The sequence below is a fragment of the Emys orbicularis genome, chromosome 3, assembly GCF_028017835.1.
Source record: "Emys orbicularis isolate rEmyOrb1 chromosome 3, rEmyOrb1.hap1, whole genome shotgun sequence".
Taxonomy (NCBI): domain Eukaryota; kingdom Metazoa; phylum Chordata; order Testudines; family Emydidae; genus Emys; species Emys orbicularis.
This window is the reverse complement of record NC_088685.1, coordinates 160,074,666-160,092,174: the sequence shown is the minus strand read 5'-3', so window position 1 is coordinate 160,092,174 and position 17,509 is coordinate 160,074,666. Positions and strand designations below refer to the sequence as shown.

The window sequence follows — 17,509 nt, the reverse complement described above, 5'->3', positions numbered from 1 at the left end:
ACCAGTAATGAATGCAGTGATGTGTAGAGAGGGTTGTAAGAAGGTACAACAGTATATGCAATGCAGTTGTGCAGAGAAATCACCTGGGGTTTGAACAGTAAGCATACAAGGCAAGTATAGAGGGAGAGTACCAAGTGGTCACATACAATACGTGAACTTCTGTTTTGCATAGAAAGCAGGGGAGGATTCAGCAATACTACGTGGAGTGCTTGTGGGCACAGGACCCCCTGCGCGATACACGTGTGCAGAGGGACCGCTACTCCCCAGTAGGGGTCGCGAAAGCACATTAACCCCGTTCGTTTTTCCCGCAATTGCTTCACATCCCCTCTCTCCCCTCTTTAGAATCCGCACTGAACGCAGACCAGTAGTGGGCGTGGCGTCGCCGCTCCGCCCACCGCGTCCCCTGCGTGCGGCCGTGCGCCCCCCACCCTCTCAAGCAAGCCGGTGTCTCGAGACGCCCGCGCGCTGGTGCAGGCGCTCCCGTCCCTTCCACTTTCCCCTACTCCGCGAGTTGGTTTGTTCCTCCTCGTTCCCCTCACCCCCGGCTCCCCGCTGTGGTCGGGTCTGGCCCGACCCGGCGGCTGAACGGAGAACTCGCTCGCACTCAGGGACTCGCTGCCCATTGAAGCACCGGCTCGAGAGGAGGGGGGGAGAGTGGCTCCCCGGCCCGGGCAGCACCATGAGGTGAGCGGCCGCCCCGGGGCTCATCGCCCCACCCCGCACCGTGGTGTTTGCATGGGGTGCGCTGTGGGGATCTCCGGTGGGAGGAGGCCCGAGAAGGGGGGCAGCCCGTGGGTCTATGGGGAGGGGGAGCGTTGTTCCAGGGGCGGGTTCTCCTGCGCCGTTGGCTTGTTGCTCTGTGAAAACACCCTGGGGGCCATTGGTTCTCAGCCGTTGTGTCTGTTCCCCGGCAGGGGCGTTCGGGCGCCGGCCCGGCCGGCGAGGGCAGGGCTGGCTCCGCAGGGATAATGGCCAACCCGCCCGGCGCCTTGGGGAGCGAGCGGGCCGGGCGCGGCTGTCCGTAAATAGAGAGAGTCCCCGTGATTTGTGTGGCGCGAGGGGCCGGCTCGTGAGCTCCTGGCGCGTCCTTTTTGGGGGGCTAGAGGCTACTTGCGATCCCGTGTCCAAGGCGGGGAGGGAGAAGCGCTGCCCTTTTATCGGCGTGTGTTGCATTGCAGCAGCAGCAGCTGGGTTTTTCCCTGTGTAATCAATAGAGGCAAAAATCTCTCCCCCCCCCCCCCCCCCCAGCAGTGGTGAATATATTGTTTTTAGGATTTGTTAGTTCAGGTGCAAACATCGAGCCATACATTAGTAATTCCCCCCCCCCCTTTTTTTTTTTGGTGTGTGTGTCCGTGTCCATTTGTCTAAGAGACAACCTTTATGTGGTCGTATTTGCTTGGAGATTATTTTCCACCCCCTCCAGCCGTTTCGTGCCTGTTCTGTGTCCATAAGCTCTCTTTGGATTGGTGCAAGACTTCGTGAGAAATGTGACTTGGTAGACTGAATGCTGGTATATTTGGAGATGCATTATTGTGATCCATATAGGCCTACCCATTAGGTTAAACAGTTGTGTTTTTTGGGGGGGGGGGGTGCTGTAAATTGCCCTTCAAAGGTATTGTCTTATTTGTAGTTAGATTTGAATCTTCTTTGTGTTAAAGATTAATGATAAGCAGTTGCCAAGTCCTTTAGAACGCAACAGTAAGATTTACATGATATAATCCGCACATTCCTTTGCTGTGACAAAGTGTCAAGTCATAGGAATTCTTCACAAATTTAAGAAGTTTCTATTTTAAACTTTTTTCTCAAGGTTTGTGTTTTTTTGTTTTCCCAAGGGCAAATATGCATGCAGGCTTGGCATATGGAGAGCTTCGTTCTTTTTTTCTTGCATTCTAATCCTTGGATGGCTTTATTGTATTTTGTTTGTAGTTATTTATGCCTTAAATTGGTTTTTTAAAGCTGTTTTGTAATTTATATCTTAAATCATAACTTTTTTCTCTTATTCGTACAGCTATATTTCACAAAGTGGCTAGCTTCTCAACACTTGTAAAATACTCAGTTAATTCATAGTAATTGCATATTTTGTGCATAGTAGTTTTGACTATTTTGATTATTTAAAAAGCCTAGTTTTATATCTAATTTGCTGCATATTTTAGAGGTGAATTTGTTTCGGCAGTTTTGAGACAATTATTGTACTTAGGTCATGTCTGCACTAAAAAAGGTTTGTTGGTATAGTTATATCAACTAGCTGTCCTATTGTAGATGCAGCTCTCTTTTGCCATTATAGCTTGTACTGGTTCAGTGAGTGAAATAAGCTATACTGGCAAAAACATTTTTGCTAGTTTAGAAGTGTTACAAAAAATCATGCCCCAACAACATTACCAGCAAAAGTTTCTAATATAAACCTCCCCTTAGGCTGTCTAATTAGAAGTTTGTATAATCAACTTTAAACTGTCTGTATAGGTATACAGAGTCTAAGCAAAATGTCTTACAACTATGGTAAAAATCTGTGTGTTTATCTTTAAATACTAAATGACAACAGTTTTTAAAGAGGGAAATTGTCCGAAATTAAATGTTTGTTCGTGAATGATTGCTGATATTTTAAAGGAACCTCAAGAATTCTTCAGGAATTGTGTAAATCCAAGCCTTACCCAAGCATACAAATTGTATCAATGTAACTAAATTGGTTTATTAACTAGTTAAATCAGTGTATTCCCCTTGTGGTGGACAGTGTTAAATTGAATCAGTTTCTCAATCTATTTAGTTAAATGGGTACAACATGTATGTGTAGCCAAGACTTCAGTGAGTGTGTTCTCTTAGGGCTTGTGTAAATTAGGATAAAAGGTGTATTTCTCAAACACGTTAGTTAAAAGGCATTAGTTAACTTGTCTTTACACAGTCTTATAGACAAGTATGTTATATCTTAAAACATGTTTTCTGATTAAGGTAAACCATTTGGGGGATGGGACGGGATGACAGGAAGAGCCTATGCTTCAATGTGACCAGCTAATACGTCAAACACAACTTAGCACAGACAGGCCAAGTATTAAAACTTGGTAGCTAACACCTTTTTAAAATATCTTATCATAGTCTAGACAAACATTTAGATATAAATGATCATAAACTAAGGTGTAGTTCTGAGATGGAGGCTCTTCTACTTTTCTATAGAAAACAAGCTTATAGCTTGATTTATAACAAGCAGACAGAATGTATACAATTGGCACTCTGACAGATCTAAAAGGAATAGATGTGTATAATCTTTCCAGTGTACAGTGGTAGAGAAAATTGTTCTGAACTATAACTTCAGTGTACACTTCTGCACTCTCAGGCGTGCGATAAGGCGCATACGGCAAAGTGATCAGAAAACTATTCTCCTTCTATCCCAATTCTGAAGTTACGCTGGGCTGACTTATGAATGGCTGCTGCCATATTTGGGGTAGCTAGGTGGTTAGAAGTTAACAAATACAGTAGCTTACCAATTTTTCCCTTATTAAATACAGCTTGCTGTAACTGTAACCAAATTCTGAAATCTGTGCAATGTAATAGACAACACAATAGGTTATATATGTAAACATCAACAGTAAATACCAGACCTTGGCAATTAGATTTTGTAGTGGCTTGTTTGTAGCTGTCTGAATATTATATAACAGCTATGTAGATCTTTGGTATTGAACACAGACTTCAGGTGAATTTTAAATCTTGAATTGCTCAGGAGTAAAGACAAGCGCCTGTAACAAAACAAGTTTTGTTTCAGAAACCTAACTATGCAGTAGGCTTATTTTTTTCTTTTTTTTTTCTTCTCATGTTGGGAAGGTAAACAGTTGATTCTTACATGTCTGTTGCTCTTTTTGCATTGTAACTGACAGAATAGGTGTTGGTCTGACTATAGTGTTATGTGAATGGACTAATCTCATAATAGGTATCCAGAAATAGGTATACATGACTAGAGATTTCCATAGCCAATTGGAATGCTGAAAAAAGTGGCTGTTAAAATATCTTAGTTTAAGAATGCAATAATTTACAGTAATTTTATATCTTGCAACTTGCATGATATAACTTTTGTTTTGGTGGTGGTGTGACTTCTTATTGTGATAGCAGAATTTCTTTAAACAAAATTCTATTGAGCAGTATTCTGAATATCTGTATGTTAGTGGTTGATGACTGACATCTTTCTGCAATTCATGAAGAACAGTAAATAAAATGTTCAGAATTTTCATTTTTAATGATATTTCTTTCTAATATGTTACTTTGTTTACAAATGTCTGGTCTGACCATCCCCCTTTATTATAGGTTATACTACATTTTTAATAAAAAGCAACAGAGGGTCCTGTGGCATCTTTAAGACTAACAGAAGTATTGGGGCATAACTTTCGTGGGTGAATGCCCACTTCATCAGACGCAAGTAATGGAAATTTCCAGAGGCAGGTATAAACCAGTATGGAGATAACGAGGTTAGTTCAGTCAGGGAGGGTGAGGTGCTCTGCTAGCAGTTGAGGTGTGAACACCAAGGGAGGAGGAAACTGCTTCTGTAGTTGGATAGCCATTCACAGTCTTTGTTTAATCCTGATGTGATGGTGTCAAATTTGCAAATGAACTGGAGCTCAGCAGTTTCTCTTTGGAGTCTGGTCCTGAAGTTTTTTTGCTGTAAGATGGCTACCTTTACACCTCTATTGTGTGGCCAGGGAGGTTGAAATGTTCTCCTACAGGTTTTTGTATATTGCCATTCCTGATATCTGACTTGTGTCCATTTATCCTCTTGCGTAGTGGATAAATGGACACTACGCAAGTGTCCATTTATCCTCAGTTTCTCCTCCCTTGGTGTTCACACCTCAACTGCTAGCAGAGCACCTCACCCTCCCTGATTGAACTAACCTCGTTATCTCCATACTGATTTATACCTGCCTCTGGAAATTTCCATTACTTGCGTCTGATGAAGTGGGCATTCACCCACGAAAGCTTATGCTCCAATACTTCTGTTAGTCTTAAAGGTGCCACAGGACACTCTGTTGCTTTTTACAGATTCAGACTAACACAGCTACCCCTCTGATACATTTTTAATAGCACTTGAATTTCTAAACAGGAAAAGTAGCAGATCTGATCTTTCTAATGAAGTCCATTTCTTAGCAAGTTATATGGTTTCCTCATTCATGATTTATTTAACCTTTTTATTTTGATTTTAGATTTCTTTAAAACAACCTTCCAAAAATTCTGCTTACCTTGGGTAAATAATTTCTCTTTGGGTAAATATATATATCAGTCATCAAAAGTCAGTCAAGCAGACTTTGGGTCTGGGCAAGTACGTTTTCTTGATATTTTAAAGGCTGCATTAAGATATGATTTCATTCACTACTCTATTAATAAAATGGGAAGAAAAAGTAGTTCCAAGCCAATAGTAGCAAAGCTAGCTTCATTAGGATATGAAATTCTTGAGGAATCTCAGGTGTGTCCTAGAGTTATTTCAAAAGGTGACACTACTCATGACAATAATAAATTTATAGTAATTTAATGTTGGTACAGTGGTCAAGCAGAAAGAGCCAGTAACTCAGGAATGGGAGAATAAGAAGGGTATTACAGCATGCTTTGCTGTATAGGGTAAAATTTCAGAATTGGGCTTTTGTTGTAGCTTTTACTACCTGCATGACATATTACATATTTGGAATAGAAAATGTAATCTAGTTTTGAAATATTTGACAAAATATTGAAAGTGCATAGCAGTCAGTTAAATTGTACTGTATTGCTGTACATGTTCCCAATCACTAAATTGCTCATTTCTCTAGAGTAAAATTGGAAGTGTAGGCAGATTTTTTCAGGTGGGCACAAGAATTCAGTTCAGGTTACTCTCCTTGCTCTAAATAGAGTGAGGCTATGTCTGCACAGTGAGCTTGGGGTGGGATTCCCAGCTCGCATACACATACTTGTGTTAGCTCAGTGAGAGCCAGCGCAAGTGTAAATAGGAATGTAGCTGCAGTAGCAGAGGCAGCATGCCGAATACAAACCCGCTTGAACCCTGTGGGTACATATTTGGCGTGGCTTACACTACTATTTATACTTACGTTAGCTCTCATCAAGCTAGCACAAGTATGTGTGTGAGAGCTGGGAATTGCCTCTCTCGCTCCTAGTATAGATGTAGCCTAACAGACACATTGAGTCATCTGTCTGATACTATTGCAGATTTTGTTAGCTAGCGCTTCATTTGTGACAGTTGCAAGTAATTCTTGTACCCCCCCCCCCCCCCCATCTGACATGGAATCTGACAACTGCTCTCCCCAAAGTCTCTGGATAGTTTAATGAATTATTTTGATAGTAGATTTATAAGCTTTTATTCCACAAGATTATTAAGTAAATGAAATGTACATCACCCAAAATGCATATTCTTCATAGAAGGCTACTTATGGCCATCTTATCAAGTTATATTGCAGAGATCTAAAAATTACAAATGATGTGGGGGTCCAGGAAGGCATTCTAAAATTCAGCATCGGTCTGGAAGCATGCATGCATGCAGGCTGCTTCCTCCTGATCCTAATGCAAGGCTCTGTATCTTTAAGCAGAGTCAGATAAATTTGTCTTGCTCGTCTCTCTTCCCACTTTGAACTATGGGGCATGAAGGGCCAGATGGTCCTTTCTCTACCTCCCCACAAAATGGGAAGAAGTTGTTCATTCAGCACCTATTCACTGAACGCCTACCTGACACACTGAGGTCTGGTGTACACTACAAAGTTAGGTTGACATAAGTTGACTTGTCAGCCTATTTATGCATGTGTGTATAGTCAAATTTGTCTCTAGCTGATGTAAGTATCCTGTTAAGGCAATGCAATAAAACCATCTTCCTGAACAGCACTGAGCCATGGTCGACCTACTGAGGTCCGTGCAGTGCAAGTGTAGATACTGTATCAGAGGGGTAGCCGTGTTAGTCTGGATCTGTAAAAAGCATGACGTCATGCGTCTTGACGAAGTGGGTATTCACCCACGAAAGCTTATGCTCCAATACATCTGTTAGTCTTAAAGGTGCCACAGGACTCTCTGTTGCTTTTTGTAGATACTGTGTGACCTTTGTCAACCCTAACAGTTCTCCAACTGTCCCAAAATGCCTGGCAGTGACTGCTCTGGTCACAGTTGTGAATTCCACTGCCCAGTGGTCTCAGAAACTGGAATCCACCCCCTCTGTGTTTTTGAAATGCCTTTTCCCGATTGCCCACCTTGGCAAGCACACCTAGCAGTTCTCCCTTGTTGTGTTCAACTGCCCAACCAGCCATGCTGGCTTCGCTCACTAAACATGCTCCTGCCTGGAGTAGACAGGAGGTATTGGATCTTCTGGGCGGTGAAATAGGCAGAAATGTTTGCTGCCTCTCTAATGTTAAAGTTGTTCCATTAATTTAAATTAGAAGTTTGTATTGTCCTTTATTTGCACTGTATTCGTCACTCAAAATTGTTTTTGAAATAGTCACCTTTATTAGTTCACCACACATACTGCAAAATGCATAGTAGTACTCAAAGCACCCAGTATTTGTTGTTGTACAGCACCACAGAATTCATAGGTTCAACAGAACACCCTGTCATATAGGTAAATTGACAGCAAGCACCGCATATTCATAGATTCACTAAAAGACACAGTATAATATTTATAAATCTATACCAAGCACTACACAATTCTAACAGCCCCCAAGCCTTCAGGGCCAGAGCACAGTCCAGCACAGCACACTAATGTGGCTGACTGTTAAAGTGCTCTTTCAAAGCATCCTGCAGCTGCATAGGTACACTTTGAGCTCTTGTAATGGCCCTTTTGTCTTTCTGTTCAGACTTAGCAGACAGCAACACCCCCCCACACACCCCCCCTTTGCCTCACAGATATTGTGCAGCACACAACAGGCAGCTATAACCATTGCAATATTTTTCTTACCAAGATCCAATCTTGTGAATAAATACCACCAGCATCCCTACCAATCTAGCAACTGTCATTCTGCACCTGCTGAGCTGGTAGTTGAATCTTTCCTTTTTTGCTGTCAGAGTGGTCAGTGTGTGCCTTCATGAGCAAGGGAAGCAGGGAGTAGGCTTGGTCTCTCAGGATCACTGCTGAATGTCGCTGCTTGCAGCTTTGTGAACAGTTCTGTGTTCTTAAAGATGTGAGCATCGTGCAAGTTCCCTGACCAGCCCACACTGATCTCAGTGAAGCTTTCCTGGTGATCCACCAATGCTTGCATAATCATATAAAAGGTAGTCCTTTCTGTTGATAGCCTCTATGGCAGGGGTGGCCAAATGGTTGCTGCATGTGGCTCTTTTACATTTAAAGTGTGGCTCATGGAGCACCTCACAGCCTCCTCCCCCAATTCTCCACCTACCAGATTGGAGTGGGAGCTTGGGACCTCTGTGTTGCAATGGGATGGTGGCATAGGGGCTTCTGTCCAGTGGGAGGTGGGTCTTGGGGCTTCAGCCCTGCGGGGTGCACCTGCCAGGGCTCGGGGCTTCAGCAGAAGTGGGGCTGAAATCTCAAGCCCCGGCAGTTGCACCCCAGCTCTTGAATTTCTGAAGATTGTCGCATGCAGCTTGGCAGGTCAGTAAGTTTGGCCACCCCTGCTCTATGGCAAGGTGGGTTGGTGCCAAAATAGGGATATGTGTGCTGTCTTTTGCCCACACTGAAATTTGGGAGCCCCATTGCTGCTGATCCATCCACTATTTCCTACATGTTCCCGAGAGTTCCAGTCCTTCATAGCAGGACACGATTAATGGATCTACACACGTGCATGACACCTGCCCCCGTAGTGGATTTTCCATCTCCAAATGATTTCCTGCTGACCAATAACAACCCGTGGCTGCAAGCTTCCAGCGTGCTATTATCACTCACTTTTCAGCTGTCAGTGCATCTCTTTCTAGTGTCCTTGTGCTGGAGGGCTGGGCAAGCTTGGCACACAGATCCAGGAATATGGCCTGTGATGAAGTTGAGAAGCCTCAAACCACCACAAAAAGGGTTAGAGAGAGACAGTGCACCCAGCTAGCTCTGCCTTGCTATATCTGTAACCAATGCCAGGCCTGGAGGGAGAAGAAAAGGAGAGAACCTGGCTCAGTTCAGAGCTGACTGACTTGCTGCCTCCTTACATGAGGGAATCATTGCTAGAAGCCTGACAGCCACCGGGGAAGAAGCACTGCTTCCATGACTGAGGGAGATGGCTGAAGAGACCAAAGAGCACCTTGCAGTGAGTGAATTGTTAATGAACTAGAGAGACACTGTGGGATTAGGCCCCTCCAGTCTTGCATCTGCCCTGCCCAAAGGTCCCTTAAGCCATTGCAGGACACCACAAAGGGGGTGCTATTTGAGTTAAGCCACTACAGATTGGGCTATAATGGCCATGCCCCAAACTGAAGAGAGAGAGGTGGGAAGTAGCTCAGGGCAGTGGATTTAGACTCTCTGTGGGGAGGATCCTGCCAGTGTACTTCACACAGGGCTCTGGACTGAGACCTGATGGAAAGGGGAGGGGCCAGGTCCCCCTTCCATACCTCCTTAAGAACTGAGACACCTCTGTCATGGAAGCAAGGAGCTGGAAGTCAGATGTGCCAACCACTAGACTGCTGAGCCCGCCAAGAACCCTATTACATGTTCTTTCACATCCGAAGGTTCTACAGCTACTGCTCATCGTCCGAAATCTGCATTCCTATGTGATCCCACCATTCGCTGCTTGTTTCTTGGGCCCAGAACCAGTGCTTCACTATCTGCAACTGCTTTTGAAATGCCACCAACATCCCTGAATTGTTTTGTTATGTCCCTTAGCAGTCTGGCCTTGAAAGAATCAGAGAGACGACATATAGGGCCGGCTTTAGGCACCGCGGGGCCCGATTCGAAGGAGCTGCCGCCGAAGTCCCGCCGCTGTCTTCGGCGGCAGCTCAATCGCTGCCGCGGAGGAAGGACCCTCCGCCGAAATGCCGCTGAAGACAGCGGCAACGATTGAGCTGCCGCCGCCGCCAGTGCCGGGACTTCGGCGGCAGCTCAATCGGCCGCCGGTGCCTTCGGCGGCACTTCGGCGGAGGGACCTTCCTCCGCGGCAGCGATTGAGCTGCCGCCGAAGACAGTGGCGGGACTTCGGTGGCAGCTCCTTTGGGACATTGCGGTGCCCTCTTAGGGACGTGGGGCCCGATTTCGGGGAATCGGCTGAATCGCCCTAAAGCCGGCCCTGACAACGTGGGTAAGGTAATGTCTTTTTTTGGACCCACTTCTGTTGGCGAAAGAGACACGTGTTCAAGTTTGCTCTTCTGAAGAGCTTTGTGTAAGCTTGAAAGCTTCTCTCTCTTGCCAATAGAAGTGGGTCCAATAAAAGATGTTACCTCACCCACCTTGTCTGTCTAATATCCTGGGACCAACACGACTACAACAATACTTCATATTCAACGAAATTGTCATGCCCCCCTTTGTTATGGTTATTCCTATGGCCCTGCAAATGCTGGAGAGCTATACGTCCTGTACTTGCAACATTCATGAGAACAGAGCAGTGCAAGTTCCATGCTTCTGTCAGAGATGGTGGATAGCAAAAAGGGTCGTGCGGGTTTGTGGGACACTTTCTTAAAAAAGCCTGAAAATTATGGGATATGGATTACATTATGGAATGGAGAAAGTTGTATGCTGGAAACTTGATGCCTAGTTCCTGGAGATCCCTGCATGACTCATTTCTATCCCACAACAAGCTGTGAAAATATCCCCAAAGACATTGTGCTGGATAGGTGGAATGTGGCACACTGGGATACCTACCTGTGGTGCACTGCACTTTGCATTGATGCAAGCACTGCTACTGAGCATACAAAGTGCTGACGTAAGTAGCCAAGTATGTATGTGGAATATACGTACTTATGTAGATCAAAGTTTGTAGCGTAGACCTGGTCTAAGGCAGAGCATCTGACAGGAGTTCTCCACCCTGCCTTAGGCATATGTGTGCATCAGACGTGGGAGTACTTCATAATGGAACTTGGCTCCCTGCGCACCCGGTGCATTTCATGCATGACTAGTGTAGGAACAGAGCACTAAGCAGAGTTGCATGCATCTTCTGCTACTGGGGAAATCCATTTTTAGACTCAGGTTGTTTTTTTCCTCAACTTTGACCTTTCATCTAAAATCATTCCTGATACTTCATGTCTGCTTTATTCAGCATTGTAGAAATATATGTGCCGATTGTATCTAAACCACCTGGCTAGAGTCAGGTTTCTAATTGTAGGATTTTGCTCATTTCCATAGCAGAGAGACAGAACTTAAAGAACAAAACCCCACTTCTATACAACCTTAATGCTTTTGAAAATAAGTGACTTTTAGCACTGGCTTCCCTGCACAACTGACATTTTAGTTCATTCTTGTAACTTCTATTTCATCCTAGGTTTCCACCAGCTATTTACAAATAAAAGTTGCCTCTAGAAAAGGGGTCGAAAGACCATACTTTAACTCTTTATGCAGTGCTGTGCATTTCTTATGTTCCCTCAGATTAATCGTTCCACCTAATTTTCTTTCTTTGATTTACATCTTGATAGTTACTGATAAGTATTCATTTTAAAGTCAATACAGGAGCTAAATTGTGGAGTTAAATGAGACTGATCATGTTTTTGCTTGCTTTCTATTTAAGTGGGGACAATAAAGGGTAAGCATGAGATCCATGCTCAAGGAAAATAAATCTACCTTTCATAATTATTTACATTAGAAAGTGGCTAGACCAAGCTGGAGCACATAAGGAAACATTAGTAAGAACCATCTCCATTTAGTCTAAAATTAGTACATTCTTTCAATAATGACAAATAGTTTCCTTTTAAGAAAGTGTGGCCAAGAAACTTGCCTACATCCACTGTAGCATGTGGGAGGAAAAATAGAAGTTGATTGCACCCTGTAGCGAGATACAAGTCCAGCAAAGTAGCACTTTTGGGTGGTGTCAGAAATCAAATCTGTAAACGTAACAGTGCTTACTTGCTATGTTATAGCGGATCTGCAGCATGAACAGACTCGGGAGGATTCTAGTTTAAGCTGTGTGAAGTGGCTGTATTTTTTGTGGTGTTTTGTTTTTTGTTCAGAGGTTCTGGTATTTTACCTTTCTTCCCAAATTCGAAACCTCACTTCTCACATTAACCTCATATCACAGAAGGAGCTATACACAGGGGGGGAGGGATAGCTCAGTGGTTTGAGCATTGGTCTGCTAAACCCAGGGTTGTGAGTTCAATCCTTGAGGGGGCCACTTAGGGATCTGGGGCAAAATCAGTACTTGGTCCTGTAGTGAAGGCAGGGGGTTGGACTCAATGACCTTTCAGGGTCCCTTCCAGTTCTATGAGATAGGTATATCTCCATATATTTTTATTTTACACAGAAAACTAAATTTAGATGTTAAGTTCCTCAGAGTAGGGACTGTTTTCATTACCTTGTGCAGTTTGGAGCACCCTGGGTTCTCAAACATTAAATAGAATAACTTCTCAAAATGTCCCTTTTAGGATTTAGTACTTACTGCTAAGATCTGTTCTCTTCGCAGCCCATGCTTCCCATCAATTGGGAAAATAGATTTTTGCATGTAAATTAGAAGGAATTCTAGAAAAACTCAATTTATAGAAATGTCAGCCTTTTTCAAACAAAACATTAAAACAAACTGATAGTAGTAGAGTGTCGGACCATTTAACATTTTGTGTATGTTCTTATGAAGAATTCTCTTCCAGAATCTTTGTACGTTTGATGGCTTTCATTTAACATGCTTGTTCTTTTTACTGCTTTGCTGGAGTGGAGATGAGACCTTTTTATTAGTAGTGAAAATTGATAGGCTGCTTAATTCTGTGGATTGTACCTCTGGTCAGAATTTTATACTTGAAATTGTTCACTCTTTTTTTTTTTTTTTTTCCCTTTCAAATAACCTAGATATTCAGTATACTGAAGTTTTAAGAGTTTTTGTCAGAAAAGTTACTATCAGAAATGGCACTCCCTTGTTCAACATAAGTGCTTGCTTATTATGTGGGTCATATTTGTTTACTTTGGCAAACAATTTTTGTAGTAGTGTTAACCTTGCAGAGTCATTACACCAATGCAAGAGTGATCTGGTTTCTGTTCTGTCTTGTGCATTTTCAACAAAACTGTCAATGGAAGTCTAATTGCAGAATCTTTGTTGTTGTTTGTATTTGGAAGAGGTAGACAATCCAGGTTTTTATAAAGTCACCCATACAACTTTTAGCACAAGAGAGAGATCATTGGTTGACTTTAAAGTATTGACAGAAAAATCGCTTTGGTTTGCAAACTGAGCAAATCTTGTCCAGGAACCTTGCAATGTAATTTTCAGTGTTTCTTAGTACAAATGCATGAGAGCTGTCTACTTTTATAATAAATGAAACTTCTCAAATGCTAAATTAAATCTCTATAAGATAGCAAATGTTTCATTTGCCTTCTTATGTATTATACACAGAATATAATTTTCTCTAGGTAGCTTATTTTTAACTTCTGTGTAAACTTAAAAAAAAAAAAAAAAAAAAAAAAGCTTGCTGTGAAGTCTTCATGTTGGTGTTTTATCTGCTCACTACCCAGATCACGTACCAGTATCAGTCTGTTTGCAAGTTCACTACATAAACAAGTAAAATTTTAAAACATTAAAAGAACCTATTTGCTTTTGTTTACATTTCTCTGGGTATTCTAGAATATTCCCATTTCAATCCCTTTCCCTCTTGTGGGGGGAGCCAAATATGCTAATAAAACAGCATAATGTAATTCACTCCTTGATGGGCACAATACCATATTTTCTGCCCTCTGTTAAATTCTCGTTGAAATCAGTGGGAAGTAAATGTGTATACTTTTTAGCAGAATTTGGCCCTTCATCCAGTGATAAATATCTTATTAAGAGTCCAAACTATTTTGTAGGAGTTAATGAAATAGCAAATTTTTTATAAGCAAGATTTGAGAATTTAAACTTCAAAAAAAAATGAAATGACTGATTCTAGTGAAGAACTTAATTGTGCTTAAAAATGCTTTTAACATTTGGTATGTGCAGTTAATTATTAATGTTTCTGTAAAACTTCACTAAACTGCTATGAAATAAGCTTAACTAATTTTGCTATGTTACAGCAAACATATTCCAATGTTTGAGATGCAGTGGAGTGGCTTGATGACCAATTAAAAAAAAAAAATCCTGATGAACTTAATTATGGCAGAGGTCATAAATCAGAATAGTGGAATGACTGCAAAAGGCATAAAAGGGGCTGGACAATGCTTAAATCTCAGCTCTGTTTCAGGGTTTGAAAATGCGCGTGTAACTCTAGTTCTGATCGGATTTAGAATTTAATAGGAACATTTTAATTACTAGTAAACTGATATTTTGATAATCAACGTGTTGACTGTCTAGAAAACATGGATTTTAAAATAATGTGTATAGACATTGATTCAGTTAATTTTTATTTTCTTTTGCTAATACCAAGGGAGATTTTTGTTTTAGTTCCCTGCTCAATCTTCTTCATTCTTTCAAAAGGGAGAAGTTTGAAAAACACTTCTGAATTTCTGTTCCCAATTCAATAAACTGTTGGCTCAGAGCTGAAAACTAGAGTATAACACTTCTAATCTGACTTCTTATGGCAATTTTAACTTCTATTTTTTATTAGTTATCATAAAAATAGTGTGACCAGTGTGCTGCTCATAAATTTGTAGTAAATGTAGAGAAATATATTTCAGTCGCTCAGTGTACATTAATGCATCACTCAATCTAATCTCAAAATCTGGTCACTCTAGTCTGAATGAGACAGGTTGATTGGCAACATCTATTTCCTGTGCATACTGTATGGAGCGTGTATATAGAATATCCACATTTTAGATGCAGTGGAGCTGCTGCCTTAATCAGACGTGCCATGCTCTGCTAAAACATCTAGTCAAAGGAGGAACATGAGGCATATACTGGTGAGCTCCTACTCTTATCCGTGCTGTAAGAAGCAAATGGGTGAAGAGGGCTGCTAACTTTCTATACACATCTGATAATCTAAGACCTAAAGAACCCAAAGGTTTATTTCCAAATTTGTGTTTTCCTGGCATGTCCCTCTGTTCTAAACAAACAAACAGAATTCCCCTTTGAGTGAAATGCTGCTTTTCTGTACAAAGAAAGAATCAGGAGAAAAACCTCTAACTTTTGAGGTCAAGCTTTATAAATATGGCACAATAGGTCATGTACTGTATTAAGGGCTTGATCCTGTGCAGGATCCATGGACTGTGCTACTGGGTGTGAGAGACTGGCAAAGTCCTCACAGCTGTTGGGACCCAGCTTCTGTTTCCAGATGACACCATCATGATCAGGAATAAATGAAGAGTTTTCAGAATGGCAAGAGGTAAAAAGTGGTGTCCCTGAGGTGTCTGTACTGGGACCAGTACTATTCAATATATTCATAAATGATCTGGAAAAGGGGGTAAACAGTGAGGTGGCAAAATTTGCAGATGATATGAAACTACTCAAGATAATTAAGTCCAAAACAGACTGCAAAGAGTTACAAAGGAATCTCTCAAAATTGAGTGACTGGCCAACAAAATGGCAGATGAAATTCAGTGTTGATAAATGCCGAGTAAAGCACACTGGAAAACATCATCCCAACTATACATATACAATGATGGGGTCTAAATTAGCTGTTGCCACTCAAGAAAGAGATCTTAGAGTCTTTGTGGATAGTTCTCTGAAAACATCCACTCAATGTGCAGCAGCAGTCAAAAAAGCTAACAGAATATTTGTAATCATTAGGAAAGGGATAGATAATAAGACAGAAAATGTCATATTGCCTCTTTATAAATCCATGGTACGCCCACATCTTGAATATTGGGTGCAGATCTGGTTGGCCCATCCCAAAAGATATATTGGAATTGGAAAAGGTACAGTAAAGGGCAACAAAAATGATTAGGGGTATGGAACAGCTTCCGTATGAGGAGAGATTAAAAAGACTGTGGCTTTTCAGCTTGAAATAGAGATGACTAAGGGAGGATATGATAGAGGTGTATAAAATCATGATTGGTGTGGAGAAAGTAAATAAGGAAGTGTTTACTCCTTCTCATAACACACGAACTAAGGGTCACCAAATGAAATTAATAGGCAGCAGGTTTAAAACAAACAAAAGGAAATATTTCTTAACATAATGCAGAGTCAACCTGTGGAACTCTTTGCAAGAACATGTTGTGAAGGCCAAGATTATAACAGGGTTCAAAAAAGAACTAGATAAATTCATGGAGGATAGGTCCATCCATGGCTATTAGCCAGGATGGGCAGGAATGGTGTCCCTAGCCTTTGATTGCCAGAAGCTGGGACTAGGCAACAGGGGATGGATCACTTGTTCTGTTTATTCCCTCTGAAGCACCTGGCATTGGCCATTGCCAGAAGACAGAATATTGGGCTAGATGGACCTTTGGTCTAACCCATTATGGCTGTTCTTATGTGCATTAAGCCCAGCTGTGTGGGCTCATACTCCTGTTTTATGGTTTCTCTGTACCTGAGCTCTGAGTGGTTCACTTCTCAAATTATGAATATTTGTTACTCCACTCAACATGGAAATTTACTCTCTAGCTCATGGAAAAATACTTCTCTGCCCTTGCTTCTGGATGGATCTTGGCATTTCAGGTAAATGGCCTTGCTCTCTTGTGTATACAGACAGATACAAAAAAAGAGAAATCCATTAATTTCTCAATTGCCTCCATTTCTGTCTTTAAAAAAAAAATAGAATACTGAGCTGCAAAAGGTATGTGTGTTACATGAGCCCAAGTCTTGGAATTGTTTTTATTTTTCTGAGGCTGGAGAGGGGAGTTATGTAACAAGGGAGAAGGTGCAGAGTTTGCAGCCAGAAAGGAGCAACACTAGTGTCAAAGTGGGACACAATGGAAAGAAGGGACAACGTTCTTCAGAATACAGCCTCTAAGTGTTGATTTCAATACCGGAGACGTGAAGGAAAAAAGCCTGCCATGGCTGCAGGTTGTAAACAAGACCCTGTTTGGGAATATTTTCAAGAAATTCCTGTACCTCTGGGTTTAAAAAAAAGACATATGCCAAATGTAAACAGTGCAACAAAGAGATGCAAGGCCTGGTTGTGAGAATGAAACAGCACTATGAAAAATACACCTCAGAAGGCAATGACTGAAGATGATGTGAACGTGTCTGAACAATCTGGATCAACTGGTTAGTACATTTATTTTTGCATCATTCTTATGGACTACCTGCCATGTCTTCTATGCTGGTAAATGATAAATTTAGATTGTCATAAATTTGTGGTTTTGTATATTAATTATGAATGTCAAAATGTTTGTGTTCAAAATATAATTGGAATGTTAATTTGTGAGAGTATTTATCAGTTAAATTTTAACTGTTAATGCTGGACTTCTGAAATTATTTTTTATTGCTGAGCATAATCAAACATCGTAGGTGATGTTTTCTGTTTAAAAGTAGTTTTATTAGACATTTATGAATTTTAACATTTAATGTCTTTCAAGATGTTCAGTATGTTGCTTAAGTATTTAAATAGATTTAAATCCTTATGATTTATTAATCTTTTGTTTACAATCTCACTTTTTTTAAAG

At 41.5% G+C, this 17,509-nt stretch overlaps 1 protein-coding gene across 1 annotated transcript in view; it reads left to right on the top strand.

The window, feature by feature from the left end:
* Nucleotides 1–623: 623 nt before the first annotated feature.
* ENAH (ENAH actin regulator) overlaps nucleotides 624–17,509 on the top strand; it is a 183,342-nt gene continuing 166,456 nt past the window's right edge. The window contains exon 1 of the mRNA XM_065401940.1: nucleotides 624–684. Within this exon, the coding sequence (XP_065258012.1) occupies nucleotides 680–684 (5 nt within the window). The 5' untranslated portion in view covers nucleotides 624–679. The remainder of the gene's footprint in view (nucleotides 685–17,509) is intronic.